Source organism: Anabrus simplex, chromosome 1 (genome assembly GCF_040414725.1).
Source record: "Anabrus simplex isolate iqAnaSimp1 chromosome 1, ASM4041472v1, whole genome shotgun sequence".
Taxonomy (NCBI): domain Eukaryota; kingdom Metazoa; phylum Arthropoda; class Insecta; order Orthoptera; family Tettigoniidae; genus Anabrus; species Anabrus simplex.
Window position 1 is genome coordinate 1,149,209,770 of NC_090265.1, and position 13,297 is coordinate 1,149,223,066.

The 13,297-nt window shown below is 38.1% G+C and overlaps 1 protein-coding gene across 4 annotated transcripts in view; it reads left to right on the forward strand.

Moving 5' to 3' along the window:
* The window catches only part of LOC136858113 (protein PRRC2C), a 708,190-nt gene that overhangs the window by 244,205 nt on the left and 450,688 nt on the right, over positions 1 to 13,297 (forward strand). For all 4 annotated transcript variants that reach the window (XM_067137420.2, XM_067137417.2, XM_067137419.2 and 1 more), the window contains exons 13-14: positions 8,254 to 8,499; positions 8,734 to 9,133. In XM_067137420.2, the coding sequence (XP_066993521.2) occupies positions 8,254 to 8,499; positions 8,734 to 9,133 (646 nt within the window). The remainder of the gene's footprint in view (positions 1 to 8,253; positions 8,500 to 8,733; positions 9,134 to 13,297) is intronic.

Here is a 13,297-nt window from a genome sequence, read left to right on the forward strand (position 1 = left end):
TCTGTCAGTCAGCAGACGAGGTCGGCTTGTACGCTTTCGTGCTGTACGTGTCCCTTCACGTTTCCACTTCACTATTACATCAGAAACAGTGGACCTAGGGATGTTTAGGAGTGTGGAAATCTCGTGTACAGGCCTCTGACACAAGTGACACCCAATCAATTGACCACGTTCGAAGTCTGCGAGTTCTGCGGAGTGCCCCATTCTGCTTTCTCATGATGTCTAATGACTACTGAGGTCGCTGATATGGAGTACCTGGCACTAGGTGGCAGCACACTGCACCTAAGATGAAAAACGTATGTTCTTGGGGTGTCCGGATACTTTTGATCACATAGTGTATATGAAAGATAGAATCATCTAATTCTACATGAAAATTGGCCCACGCAGTGTCCATACATGAGCCAAATTCTATGTATGTAGCTGTCACATTCGTACTCGAAAGTAATGCACTTTGAGACAACCTTACGAAAATTTCACCCTATTCAACGTTCCTAACTCAATTTTACCCATAAATAGATGAGACAGGAGATAATATCTTGAGACCAGCCATTTAGACTGCTAAATGAGGCATCTTATGGTACAATCTATTTGTTGATATCATGTATCATTTAGCAGCAGTTAACTCACTGGGCCTGAGCCACGGAACCGTTCCGTGCTTCGTGTCGGTGGATCAAACCCCGGTCCACGGTCCTGTTCCGTTGTCTCATTTTACTGCGTAATTCAACTTTTCCTCAAGAGATGGCAGATTGAGTGTTATTTGTGATTTGTGTAGGGGCTCTTTCTTTGCAATGTTATAAGCTCTTTGCTAATATATATGGATATTATGCTTGGTAATATTAGTTTGAAGTGGGCTATCTCTAGCTTTGAAATTCACTTGTAAACAAGATGGCTGCCAGTATAGAACTGATATTTACTGATATATGACCCCTGTTAGGAAGTATTGATGATTAGGAATGTGATTTTTTAAGTGAAATTAGTAGTAATATTAGTACTAGTTTGAGCAACGCTCCTGAAGAACAAAATGATGTGGAAATCGAAGAGGATGTGCAAAGAGAAGACTGTGTTACAGCTCAGCAGGCAGCCGGAGTACGGTCCGGTGATGCTAATAAAATAAAATGTTTTACAGTATTCCTCGTTCCGCCGTTTGTGGTATGAAAGCCTTTTGTTTTCATGTATATTTAAATTTTTAATGGTCTTGTAACTAAGAAATTTTTCATGATAAGAACCGACACTGTATTACCTCCTAAATAATCCCAGCACCAGTGCAGTTTCAATCCAAAAATATATGCAGGGGTCAAATGGGTAAATGAGGGTTTGCAATATTGTATACATGCATATACTTCGTATGTCGATCTATATATGTTCATTGAAGTCGATTTGTAGCGACTTAGAAAGGGTGGCATTAGGCCTTTTAGCATATTAATGATTCTCATGTCTAATGAAGTTCTTTAAATGACTATACATCATGTTAATGTTTTAAATTATAAGAATTTTTGGATTGTCATAGCTAAACAGGTACCTGCTTTTGTTGAGGCGATGGTGATTTTATACTATGTATATATACACACACAAGGTAAAGTCAAACTTAAAGTCCATCCTTCTTAGCCATTCAGTTAATCCAGGTGTGAGAGCGAACAAATCGTCAGGAGTGGCAGGGTACGAATGAAGAAGACAGCATTGGACCGGGAGCTCGATCATCTGTTCTTCCAGGTTACAATCACACATTCATGAACTCATCTAACCTCCCTTGTACCTTAAGTAATTGCAGCAACTAAGTCCTGTCCTTAACCTGTTGATACGTCACCAGAGATTCCTTGGTAGGTCAAAACCGTTTGGCTTCTTTGTGGGATCATGATGGTGACACTTGTTCTCTGTTTTTGTTGACCACTCATGGTTCCAGCTTTCATTTAAATCATGCTGTTTGCTTTACGTCGCACCGACACAGATATGTCTTACGGCGACGATGGGATAGAAAAGGCCTAGGAATTGGAAGGAAGCGGCCGTGGCCTTAATTAAGGTACAGCCCCAGCATTTTCCTGGTGTGAAAATCGGAAAACCATCTTCAGGGCTGATTACTTTATATTGGCCGCACTTCAGCGACTGCAGCTATCGAGCTTGGTTATTTAGATCAAATCCATCTGCAATGAGTTGCCCTGCAGTTTGGGATATGACATTAATCTAATGATTGATTGTTTTGACTAGGTGGAAAATAACACACAATAAAATTTTACACAGTTAAAGAAGTTATTTTCAATACGGATTTAAAAAACAATGAATTTTATAACTTTCAATAGCCAACGAGGCTATTGTGAATAAAAATTAATATCTGAACCTCAAAACCAAAATCTCGGACATCAAATTATTAAAAGAATGTGTGAAACTTGGCTTAATTCCAAAATTCCTAAAACATGTACAAAGGAAAACATTCCAAACCAGAAGTCTAATGACATTCAAAATAAGATCAATAATATCTGGCTCAGAAATGAAGTCAAGTCGCTATATAAGAAGAAAACATTTTTAACCTTACAACTTTATAGAGTGCATTTGACCATCTCACAATATCTATCACCTCTCGAATAGAATTCCTATGCAAGATACACTGATTTTAGATTACGGACTATACTTGGTAAAAACCAGAAAACTTTGGATCATAAGTTAACATGTCTCAAGGAAGCCAAACTTAAATCATTCAATCAGAATGTAAGTAAAAACACACTCACCTTTGCTGCAATCAACACCCCAAGGACAATTAATCTTTCAAACACTACATTTTAAGACAGCTAAACGAGTCTGTTCAGTAAGGGCTTAACACAACTGGCCTAACCCACATAAGGCAGACTATATTATCACTATAGTAGCAGAAATTGAGTCGAATATAGACAAACAAGTTTCCTTTGAAAGACAAAACTATGTTAGATACAAAGTGAAAAAGAGATTGCCCTCCCTTGTTAAAGAGGTAGCTGAAAATAATAATTCCACCATTTCAAAACAGACTCAGGATTTGAGAACCAAAATAAACAATAACAATATCATAGTAACAAAAGCTGACAAAGGCAACACCATAGTTCTAATAAATAAACAAGATAATGTTCTAAAAACAGAAGAATTCTTTGCAGACAAAACCCATACCACGATTGCCAAAGACCCTATTATGAAAACCTTACGTAGTTTAAAAATACTTCTTAAAAAATTCAACTTTTTCTTTAATGAACAAGAATATAAAAAACTCATCAATATGAATCCCAAATTACCTACTGCCAGATCTGACATACATAAAAATATGTCCCTATTCATCCTATTATCAACAGCAGAAATAGTCCAAATTATAAAATATAACAATTTCTTTTTAAATTTATTAAAAACCCTATAAATTCCACAGTGATTACCCAATAAAAAAACTCAATTGATCTCTGTGAAACCTTAAATAAATTCAATCTGCAACCTTATCACAACATAGTTTCCCTCGACATTACTAATATGTACGAACTAACTTGTTAAAGAAAAATATTGAAATTATGAAAAATAATCTGTTTAGCCATAGCACCTTAAGTTCGGTTGAAATCGGGGAATTCATAAATTTACTAAGTATTGTTTTGTGTAACAACTATTTTACATTCAGTAGTAAAATTTACAAACAAGAAGGTCTAGCTATGGGTGACCCTGTATCAGGGATACTCGCCAACGTATACAGGATAACCTTGAGCATAGCACAATAACTAATAATAACGGTCTGCGTGTTTGGCTTCGCTATGTTGATGACACGTCGGCAGTAATTGATAGCAATTGCAACAATGGTGATAACATCCTAACATATTTAAACATTTTAGATGGTTGCATCAAATGTACTAAGGAAGACGAAAACAATTCAATTAACTTTCTAGATACCACAGTCACAAGGGTGTCAGGCAAATTTGATTTTTAAATCTTAAGAAAACCTTCCTTTACCCGTACAACCACAAAACATAGCAATCGCATAAGCAAGCATCATTTTACAGTTTGGTTTATACAGCATTGAAAATTCCTCTTTCGGTGGCCAATCTAAAGAAGGAATTGAACATCATAAAGAAAATTGCAAGCTTCAACGGATACAATCCATTAATCATTAACAAAATAATCAGTGAGTTGAAATTGAAGTTAGCCACTAATCTTTCTCCAATAAAAACTAAAAAATGAAAATATGCAACCTTCACTTACACTGACCCAATCATATATCACGTAACCAATCCCATAAGAGAGCAAGAAATCAAAATTGCTTTCAAGACTTGGAACTCAATCGAAATTTGCTTTTCAATCATAACACAATCAATTCTATAAACAACAAATATTCTGGTTCGGGCATGTATAGGCTTAATGTACTGAGTGCAATTTTTCTTATGTGGGGTAAACTGGGAGAAGTAACTAGATACACTGAGCATTTCAACGCTCAAAAACATAAATTCTTGGCTATGAGTAATCATATGAGAGACTCAGGCATAGATTTACTACAATCAAACGTGATCTCTAGATTTTAAGAAAATCGATAAAGGAAGACTTATGACAAAATTCAAAAAACTATGTTCTTTTAGATCATAAATATAACGTAAATCAAATAGACATTAAAAGTCCTCTTCATGAACAATTACCAATTATATTCCTTCAGTTAAATCTTCAAGATAATATTTTACGTAAGGTTTTATAAACAATAAACACTCCTATCTGGCCGATAGACACATCACATCCCTTTTCCCCACTAGACGCAAGCAACTCTCCCTCGCGCACAACCCGCATACCAATAGCCCCAACTTAGCAAGACCACTCCCCTCCACCAAGACGAGACACATACGATACACGTAGCAGAGCATCGGCGACCACCAGTACTCGCACATGAAGGTAACATTCAAGTGGGCAAAAGGTAAGCTTCAACACAGCAATACTTATAATTTTTTCCAGTTACCCTCTCCCATTATGTTTCTTACATTCTAAATCTCGTTAATTCTAACTTCTCCCTTTACAGAGCTTATATACACCCGACAGCGTGACATCACAACTGTCCCACAGCCTGTCCTCTTTTTGATTAACAAGCTGACATTGGAATGCCACAACATCGACGCAGCACGCCAACACCACAATATTAGTGTATACAAAAGATGATGTTAATGACACTATTACAGTTTTAATGCATCACCAAATATAGTACTCAGTAATGAGCCTTCAATTAAGAATACAACAATAAAATAACTTCTACTTTCAAAATTGCAAACACCGAGTTTTATCAAGCTTTGGATGGGGACTAACCACTAGCTCTGAGCATATAGTTAAATAATATGTCAAAACTTTATGTGATGGAATGTATTTCTTTTTTAAATCTTGTTTTAAAATGTTCTAAGTCACTTGTCTACTGTACCATATAGGTTAATTAATCAAATTTTACACTTGACCAAGGCATTAGGCCTTTAGCATATTCATAATTCTCATGTCTAATTAGGTTCCTTAGATAACTGCTATACATCATGTTAATTTTTTAAATTACAAGGTGTCTGGGTTAACGGTATAATAATATAAAATTTAATAACTTGAGAAGTAGTGGAGATATTTACTTGTGGTTTGTTTCTACAAGTAGGGTAACTCAATGTTTGTTTACATACCTAATAAACCTCGATATGCGCACCATTAGTGGTGCGACAGACATCTAATCAGTATTCCACTTCTCTCCAAGTGTTCTGCAGCATTGTAGGCATAACATTTGTGATAGCTGCACGAATGCAATGACGCAGATCTGGTAGACCACGAACTTGTCTGGTACATCAAATGGTGTAATGTTGGTGCTTCTAGGGGGCCAAGCAATTGATGGTCTACCTCTCCCAATCCAGCGATCTGGGAATTCACGATTCAAGAAATTCCTCACAACTTCCGCATAATGGCATGGTGCACCATCTTGCTGAAAGATCACGTCCCTAGGAAGTTGTGCCACAACATATGCTCCAACATGTCTGGGTAACGTGTTCCATTAACTGTAGGCTCCATGAAAAAGAATGGACCAATAAGCCTGTTCTTCAACAATCCACACCACACATTCACTATCGGAGAATCCCGTTCCAACTCTGTCACTACATGGGGGAGGGGGGGAGGTGGTGGTTCAGATCCCTATATGCGGCAATTGAGCTTGTTTACCGTGCCGGAAATATGGAATGTAGCCTCGTCCGAGAAACAGATCAAATCGAGGAATGCCTAGTTTCCATCAATTTTTGCCAGAATCGTCTCTGGGTATGCCTTCCGTAGTGGCCTGTCCTGAGGTTTGATTTTCTGATGAAGCTGCAGTTTGTACGTCCGTAGACAAAACGTTTTGTGGATGACATCATGTACTGTCAAACGAAGTAACTGTAACTGCCTACTTGCTTGTCGAATTGACTTACAATGGCTCCGCTTGAAGGGCTCGCGGATTAAATCAACAGTAGCCTCTGAAACTGGGTTCTTCGCGTGGCAGCTAGACATCGCCAGCAAGGTCCCAGATTCTCGAAGGTGTCTGTCCCATTTCGTGATTGTTACCTAAGTGGAAACATCATCAGTTTGTAACAGTCCATACTCACTCCGAAATCTACATTGTACTGTGTAACGGATTTTTTCTCCGCGAGCGAAAGCACAAGAACACCTTCTGCTGTGGAGTCTACATGGTTACCGGCATGCTTCTCGTGAACAGTGAAGTTACGCGCATGCACATATGGTACTACTGCTACCGCAAGCGAACACAGAAAACATTTTCGGTTACCCTAGTTGTAGAAACAAAACGCCAATAAATATCTCCATTATTTCTCAAGTTATAAAGTTTTATACTATACCTTTAACCCGGACATCTTGTATAAGAATTTTTCGATTATGTCTTAGCTAAACTGATACTTGTTTTGGTATTGAAGTGATAAGGCTAGTGATGCCCTTTAAAAAGAGCGAAACATGTCCCATGTCCATAGTTTGATGAGGAATGAACATTAATCTTATGATTGATTGTATTGAATAGGTAGAACATAACACACAATAATGTTTTACACATTAAAAAAAAAAAATTGTAAACCATCACATTTAGTTTTCTTCAGACACTGAAATACCACTCTTATCATAGTCGGTACGGTAAAACTGAACAAAACATAAATGATCGGAAATTGTATTCTCTATAACTTTTGTTATATAGGCCTTTTTGTAAAGGCCAATAACATAGGTATTTAAAAATTAAATTTTAGATGCCTTCCCCTCAACTACAATTTCATCCAGGGTTAATAAAATTGTTTATAGCTTAGGTTGTAGTTTCTTATTCCCCAGCTGTATATACCGATTTTCATTAAATTCTGTTAGCCCGTTTTCTCATGGCTCGGCGTTGATATGAACTTAGCAACAAAAATACAAATTACTCAGTATCTGTGTTATCATGGTTAGCACGATAAAAATGTATAAGACACAAACGATTGGAAATTTAATTTAATTTATCAGTAGGAGCACTAATAATATAAACATTTGAGAATTAAATTTTGGGCCTTCCCCTAAACTACCATTTCACTCAGTGTGGAAAAAATGATTTATAGCCTAGATTGTAGTAGCTCATCTCCCCGACCTTATATACAGATTTTCATTAAATTATCTTCAGTCATTTTCTCGTGATGCGTGTACACTTTGTATGTACAGAATGAGAGAAATTACGGAAAAGTAAGCATTTTCTTGTTACTGTGTACGTGACCAATACAGAAATACCATTCTTTTCAAATTCTGAGCAATGTACAGACAAAACTTTTATTTTCTGTATATAGATTGGATTATCCCAACATTATTCCTACTATCCCGATGATGATTAACACATTAGGTCCAAAACTCGAAAGTATTTTCAGGGAGGCTATCTGACAGTAATGTGTTCTTCCATTGGTGGAATCTAATGTCATTAGGTATAATCTGATTGATAGAAGGGGTGTCAACACCAAAATAACACAAACAACTGAAGCTGATCGGGTTATTAAACCGTAAAACATGAACATTCTCCAAAAAATTAAAGTACAGAGCACTATGTAGCAGTAGAAAATCACCATTGGAGATATCTAGTCAAGATCCATTAAACTTCTTTGATGTTGTAAGGTTCAAACAGACTTGGGTAGATAACACAATGGTCGGAAGATGCGGCGGCAATTCAGATTTGGGGTGAGGCTAACTAATGTTACACTGTTCATGGTGGGATTACGTTCAGTTTTATTTCTTGTTTGTAGTAAGCTGTGTTTTTACCATATTGCTATTTAATTTCAGGGAGCTGCTAGGAAACTGCAGGAACTAGAACAGAAGATGGGTATAAAGTCTGGAGAACCTAAGGAGCATGTAGAAGAGTCCTCTACATCTGGCACACTCGGGGAGTGGGGACTTCGTGATCGCGATAAGGAAAGAGAGAGTCATGAACGTGAAAGGGATCGTTCTCGTACTAGTAGTGAGGGACGCGATGAAAAGGGTCTCCCACCAAGAGATTCACGTGACTCAGACTTCAGGCAGCTTACTCAGGTTAGTTCCAACCCATGTTCTTACCTAGTTCCAAATTGATTGATTCTATTGTCTGTTATTCTTCAAACGTCTGATTTGGTCTTAGTATAATATTGCATGATTGACTCATGATTGACTATTGCTGTGGGGTAAATAATTCATTCAACTTACTTTTTATGGGATGTAATAGCAGTTTCTTTTCCACTTTTTTTAATTAGTCTTCAAAAATTATATGTTCCACTATCTCTTTACTAGATGACCGACCGCCCTAATTTCACTCGTAATGAACGTGATCGGGAAACATCACGGAGTGAGAGAGACAGAGATAGAGATTTACGCAGTGAACGAGATCGGAAGACCCGTGACCTTCGAGGTGACAGACACGAGTTCCCACATGGAGTTTCACACTTCCAGAATAATCTTCCACCACGATTTGTGAAGTTAGCTAGCAGTGGGTATCACCATGGATCATCAGGATCTTCAGGTTCTGGAGCACCCATAACATCATCTGGCTCTACATCCCAGGGGGTTTCTCCAGCTGGCCAGGGGTCATCGTTCTCACACGGACCTCCAGCAGTTCAAGCATTCGATCCACATTGGAATAGTTCTTCTGCACATTCTGGACCATCAATGCACTTTCCCAGACAATTATCAGGTGACGTAAATTAATATTTATACTAGTATTACAAAGAATGGAAATTTGTGAGTTTGTTTGTACATGGAAGGCAATCTCTGGAATAACTAAATTTGGGTAATTCTTCCACAATTGGAAAGCTTAAGTAGAACAATTCTATAAAATTGTGCATCTGTGACCCAAAAGTGAATCTGCGGTTTGAAGTCACCATTTTTTAAACAAGAGGCGGCGTGTGTGCATTTTCTTTCTATCAGTTTTTGGCAAGAAAAAAGAAACAAGCGGGTTTGTTTTGGCACGTCCTTTATCCGATAAAATGCAAAATTATCAAAATGAGTTTACACACAGGATTTGGAAATAATTTCTTATAAAATTATCCATTTGTGTCTCTTTCAAAACTTTAAAGGCCAGCCCTGTACTGATTAACATTTAACATAGTCATGACGTACCTGTCAGCTCTCCCTAATTACGCAGGAGACTTCCAAATTTCCACAGTTTTCTACGCCACCTTATTGTTCTATTATTTCTCCCAATTTTAGTTTATTGGTTAACTTGTTTGTTTTAAAATCCTATTTTAGGTGGTATGTCAGTGGTTGGAAGTTCTTCCCCTCCTTGGTCACTTTCAAATGAAATATCAATGCGCATGAATGTGTAATGGATTGTTGAAACCTGAATATAGTGACCCATTGACCAATTGTTATCCTTGCGCGTGGTGTTCATTTAGATGCTTCTCTTGCCGAGTGTTCTGTCCTTTTAGGTTTGGACGCATGTGTGTTTTACAAGTTTGCTTACGTCCAGCATTTATTGAAGTTTTTATAGTGGGCTGGGAATCATTGTTATGTAGGTACTTGAATCCCTAGCAATGTACTTTCTTTTTTCTTTCTTCGTGAAGTGGTTGTATAGGGTTGTTTATAGATTTTTACTTCTTATTTTAGTCATATTTTAGTGTTTTTGCTTTGCGTTTGATTCTTCGATAGGAGCCAAAAATGCAATTCCATTTTCTTTAACCCTCTGGGAGCCTGGAGCCAATTTGGTCGGCCGCTCACCATCAGCTGGAAGAGGCCAGAGCTCCTCCTTCACTCTACTACTGTAAAGTGCCAGGCATGAAATTTTCTGCGTACAGACTACATAGAATAAACAACTGGTTTAGAGTGATATAAAGAGTCAAAAATGTTTTTTTGTTTTATAGTTGTCGATAACGTTTATTTTTAGGAAGAGAGAAACATTTTCGCACTTTCTCTCTCAATATCTACTTTGAAAAAGATCATTTACAATACAAAAGAATATACGCAGTTATAATGTATTTCTAAATACAGTTCTATAGAATAACTGATTTGAACGAGAAAAATCAAAACAAAAAATAAAAATTCAAACATACGTCACTAGTAAAAATCAAGACAATTTTACTCACCGATAAAATTTGCGTATATGTATCGATGAATGGCAAATACTGACAAGAAGTTTTCTACATGCGGACAACATAGTATAAAATAATAAAAAAATAGTTTTGTTTTCAGCAAAATAATTTTTTCTTTTTTCGTTCTAGTATACATTTGAAAAAGAATTTTATAATACAACAGAATATACAAAAGTAAGAAAAATATGGCGGTAAAACCCTGATTTGCTTTGGCCTACCAAGCGTCCGCTGCTCAGTTCAGAGACCTGCCGTTTACAAGGTGAGGCATGGTCAGTGAGACAGATCCTCTCGGTCATTATTCTTGGTTTTCTAGACTGGGGTCGCCCTCTCACCCTCAGATATCTCCTCAATTGCAATCACTTAGGGTCACATAGATGGAGTTAACCTCTCAAACCAACCCTCAGGACCAGGCGAAAATTCTTGACCTGGGCAGGAATCGAACCCATGACCTCTGGGTGAGAGGCAGGCACGCTACACTTGGCCCGCGGGGACCGGCATTTACGTAATGATAGTGGGTTATATGAGACTATACGATTTAGCAGAGAGAAAGTGAAAAGTAAATTGAAGTATGATACGGGCAGAGAATCAGATGGCGGGACATGTTCAGGTCCAGAAAGTTCCTTGAAGGAGACAGGAGGTTGAGGAATGTTATTGGGTTCATTGGGACAAATTTCCACAAAATGTTCTCGACATCATCATCTTCGTTTTCAATAGTTTCATCTACCACCATATTCAGAGTAGCTTTAGTGGCGTTAGAAGCAATTAAACGTCTCTTCTTTAGTTGTGGTGATTCCGTGGGCATGTCCGGTATAATTTTGTTGCTACTCTGAACTGAATTCACTATTGCTATCCGATAAATCATCCGCGTTACCCTTGGTTTGTTCCATATTCTGCATTAATTTATCGTCAATACCTGCTAATAATAATAATAATAATAATAATAATAATAATAATAATCGCATGGCCTCATCTACCGTGTGCAGACATTTCAAGTTGACGCCATCTGGCTGTCTGCTCGTCAATTTTGACGTTCCGTTTTACTCTAGGGCCACGAGATGGCAGACCGAGTAAACCGAAACTCTCTTGGGCGTCTATGGCTGAGATTTAATGAATTTTGTCGGGTAAACACAAAATGTGTCACCAGAGATCTTTTACATGCCGACATCGTACGACGTGGAGTGTCGAATGGACTTTTTTTCCGCCGTTCAAAAATCCACTACCTCTGCCGGGTTTGAATCCGCTATCTTGGGATCCGGAGACCGACACTCTTCCACTGATCCGCAGATGCAGCTATCAATACCTGCTGAAAAAATATCACGTGAACAGCTTGCCATTTTGCTATCACAAATCCACTCACTGCAAGGAGCAATCTCTTACTGACCGGTTAGCGGTATTTGTAAACACAAGAATCGACTCTTGTGAAAGCTATAACACCATCTTAGAATTGCCAATGCAAGGTCAAGTACACAATAACGTGCAAAATAGGTTGCCTCAACATTATGCATATCACAGAATTTTAAGCCGGCCGATTTAATCGGCTTAGGCAATTTAAAGGGCGGGTGCTCACACTGCCGCCTGGCACCGAGAGAGTTAAACAGTTTGCAGAACAGTTTGTGTGCATCATTGATTAGAGGAAGGGTCCAACCTTTTCTTTTTACCTCCAGTTTATATTGTTCGCTGATTGACTCGTCTCAAGTGTATAGTTAGTAATAAAAAACTAGATTTTGGTGTGAAATGTTAAACTGATTGTGAGGTAAGTGCCGAATGCTTACCGTATAATCCGGAATACCACCCTTCATCGAATAAGACCCGCACCCTAAATTTGAGACGGCAAAATGCGGAAAATAAAGATAAAATAATAAAATATCTTGGATACCTATTTAGTTGTCTTCAAATGTACCAGTATTATAGATTCAAACAGCTTACGATTAATAAAATCACAAAAATCGTAAATAAAATCAGTTGAATACTCGGATCATTCACAATTCAGTCTTCATCTGAAGTTTCACCGTAAAAACTTTCGTCGCTGGCATCTTTCCACAAATAGTCATCCTCATACCATCCACTGAATTTGAAATTGCACATTTCTTAAAGCTTTTGGACACTAGATCGTTGGGAATGCGCGCCCATGCGGTCTTGATCCAGCTGCGTATTAGTCCTACTTCAGGCCTCTTCACTTGTCTGGTTGTCGTTAACGTGTGATCACCATCAGACATCCATTCGGTGTATAACCGTTTCATTGCAGTTTTGAAAGGCCGATACGAAAGGGGCATCAAGTGTTATCGTGCGCACTATGGGAAGCGAAAAACTATTCACTGCAATACCTGCTGTAATTGCGGATGGCAGAAACCTTTCACCTAACATTGTTCTTAAGCGAAAAACAATGCCGAAAACAATTTCTGCGATAGACCGACGTTTGTATCCAGGAAAAAGGGTGGATGGACACATCACTCGTACAAGATTGGGTACGAATGGTTTGAGGAAATTGAACAGGGCCCCCCTTCAATGCCCAGCCCTTCTTGTAATAGACAGTTTTCGTTGCCACCTCGCGGAACACACTAAGTAGTTACTGGAAACAATGTTAACCGATTTGGCAGTGATTCCTAGTGGACTGACGTCGGTACTTCAACACTCAAACGTTTTGTTAAATAAACCATTCAAGGACAATGTGCGAAAACATCATCAGTGCTGGATGGCTGAAAGTGTGTACGAACTTTCCCCAACAGGCAAGATTCGAAAACCACCTGTGGAACTACTTTGTGAGTGGATAT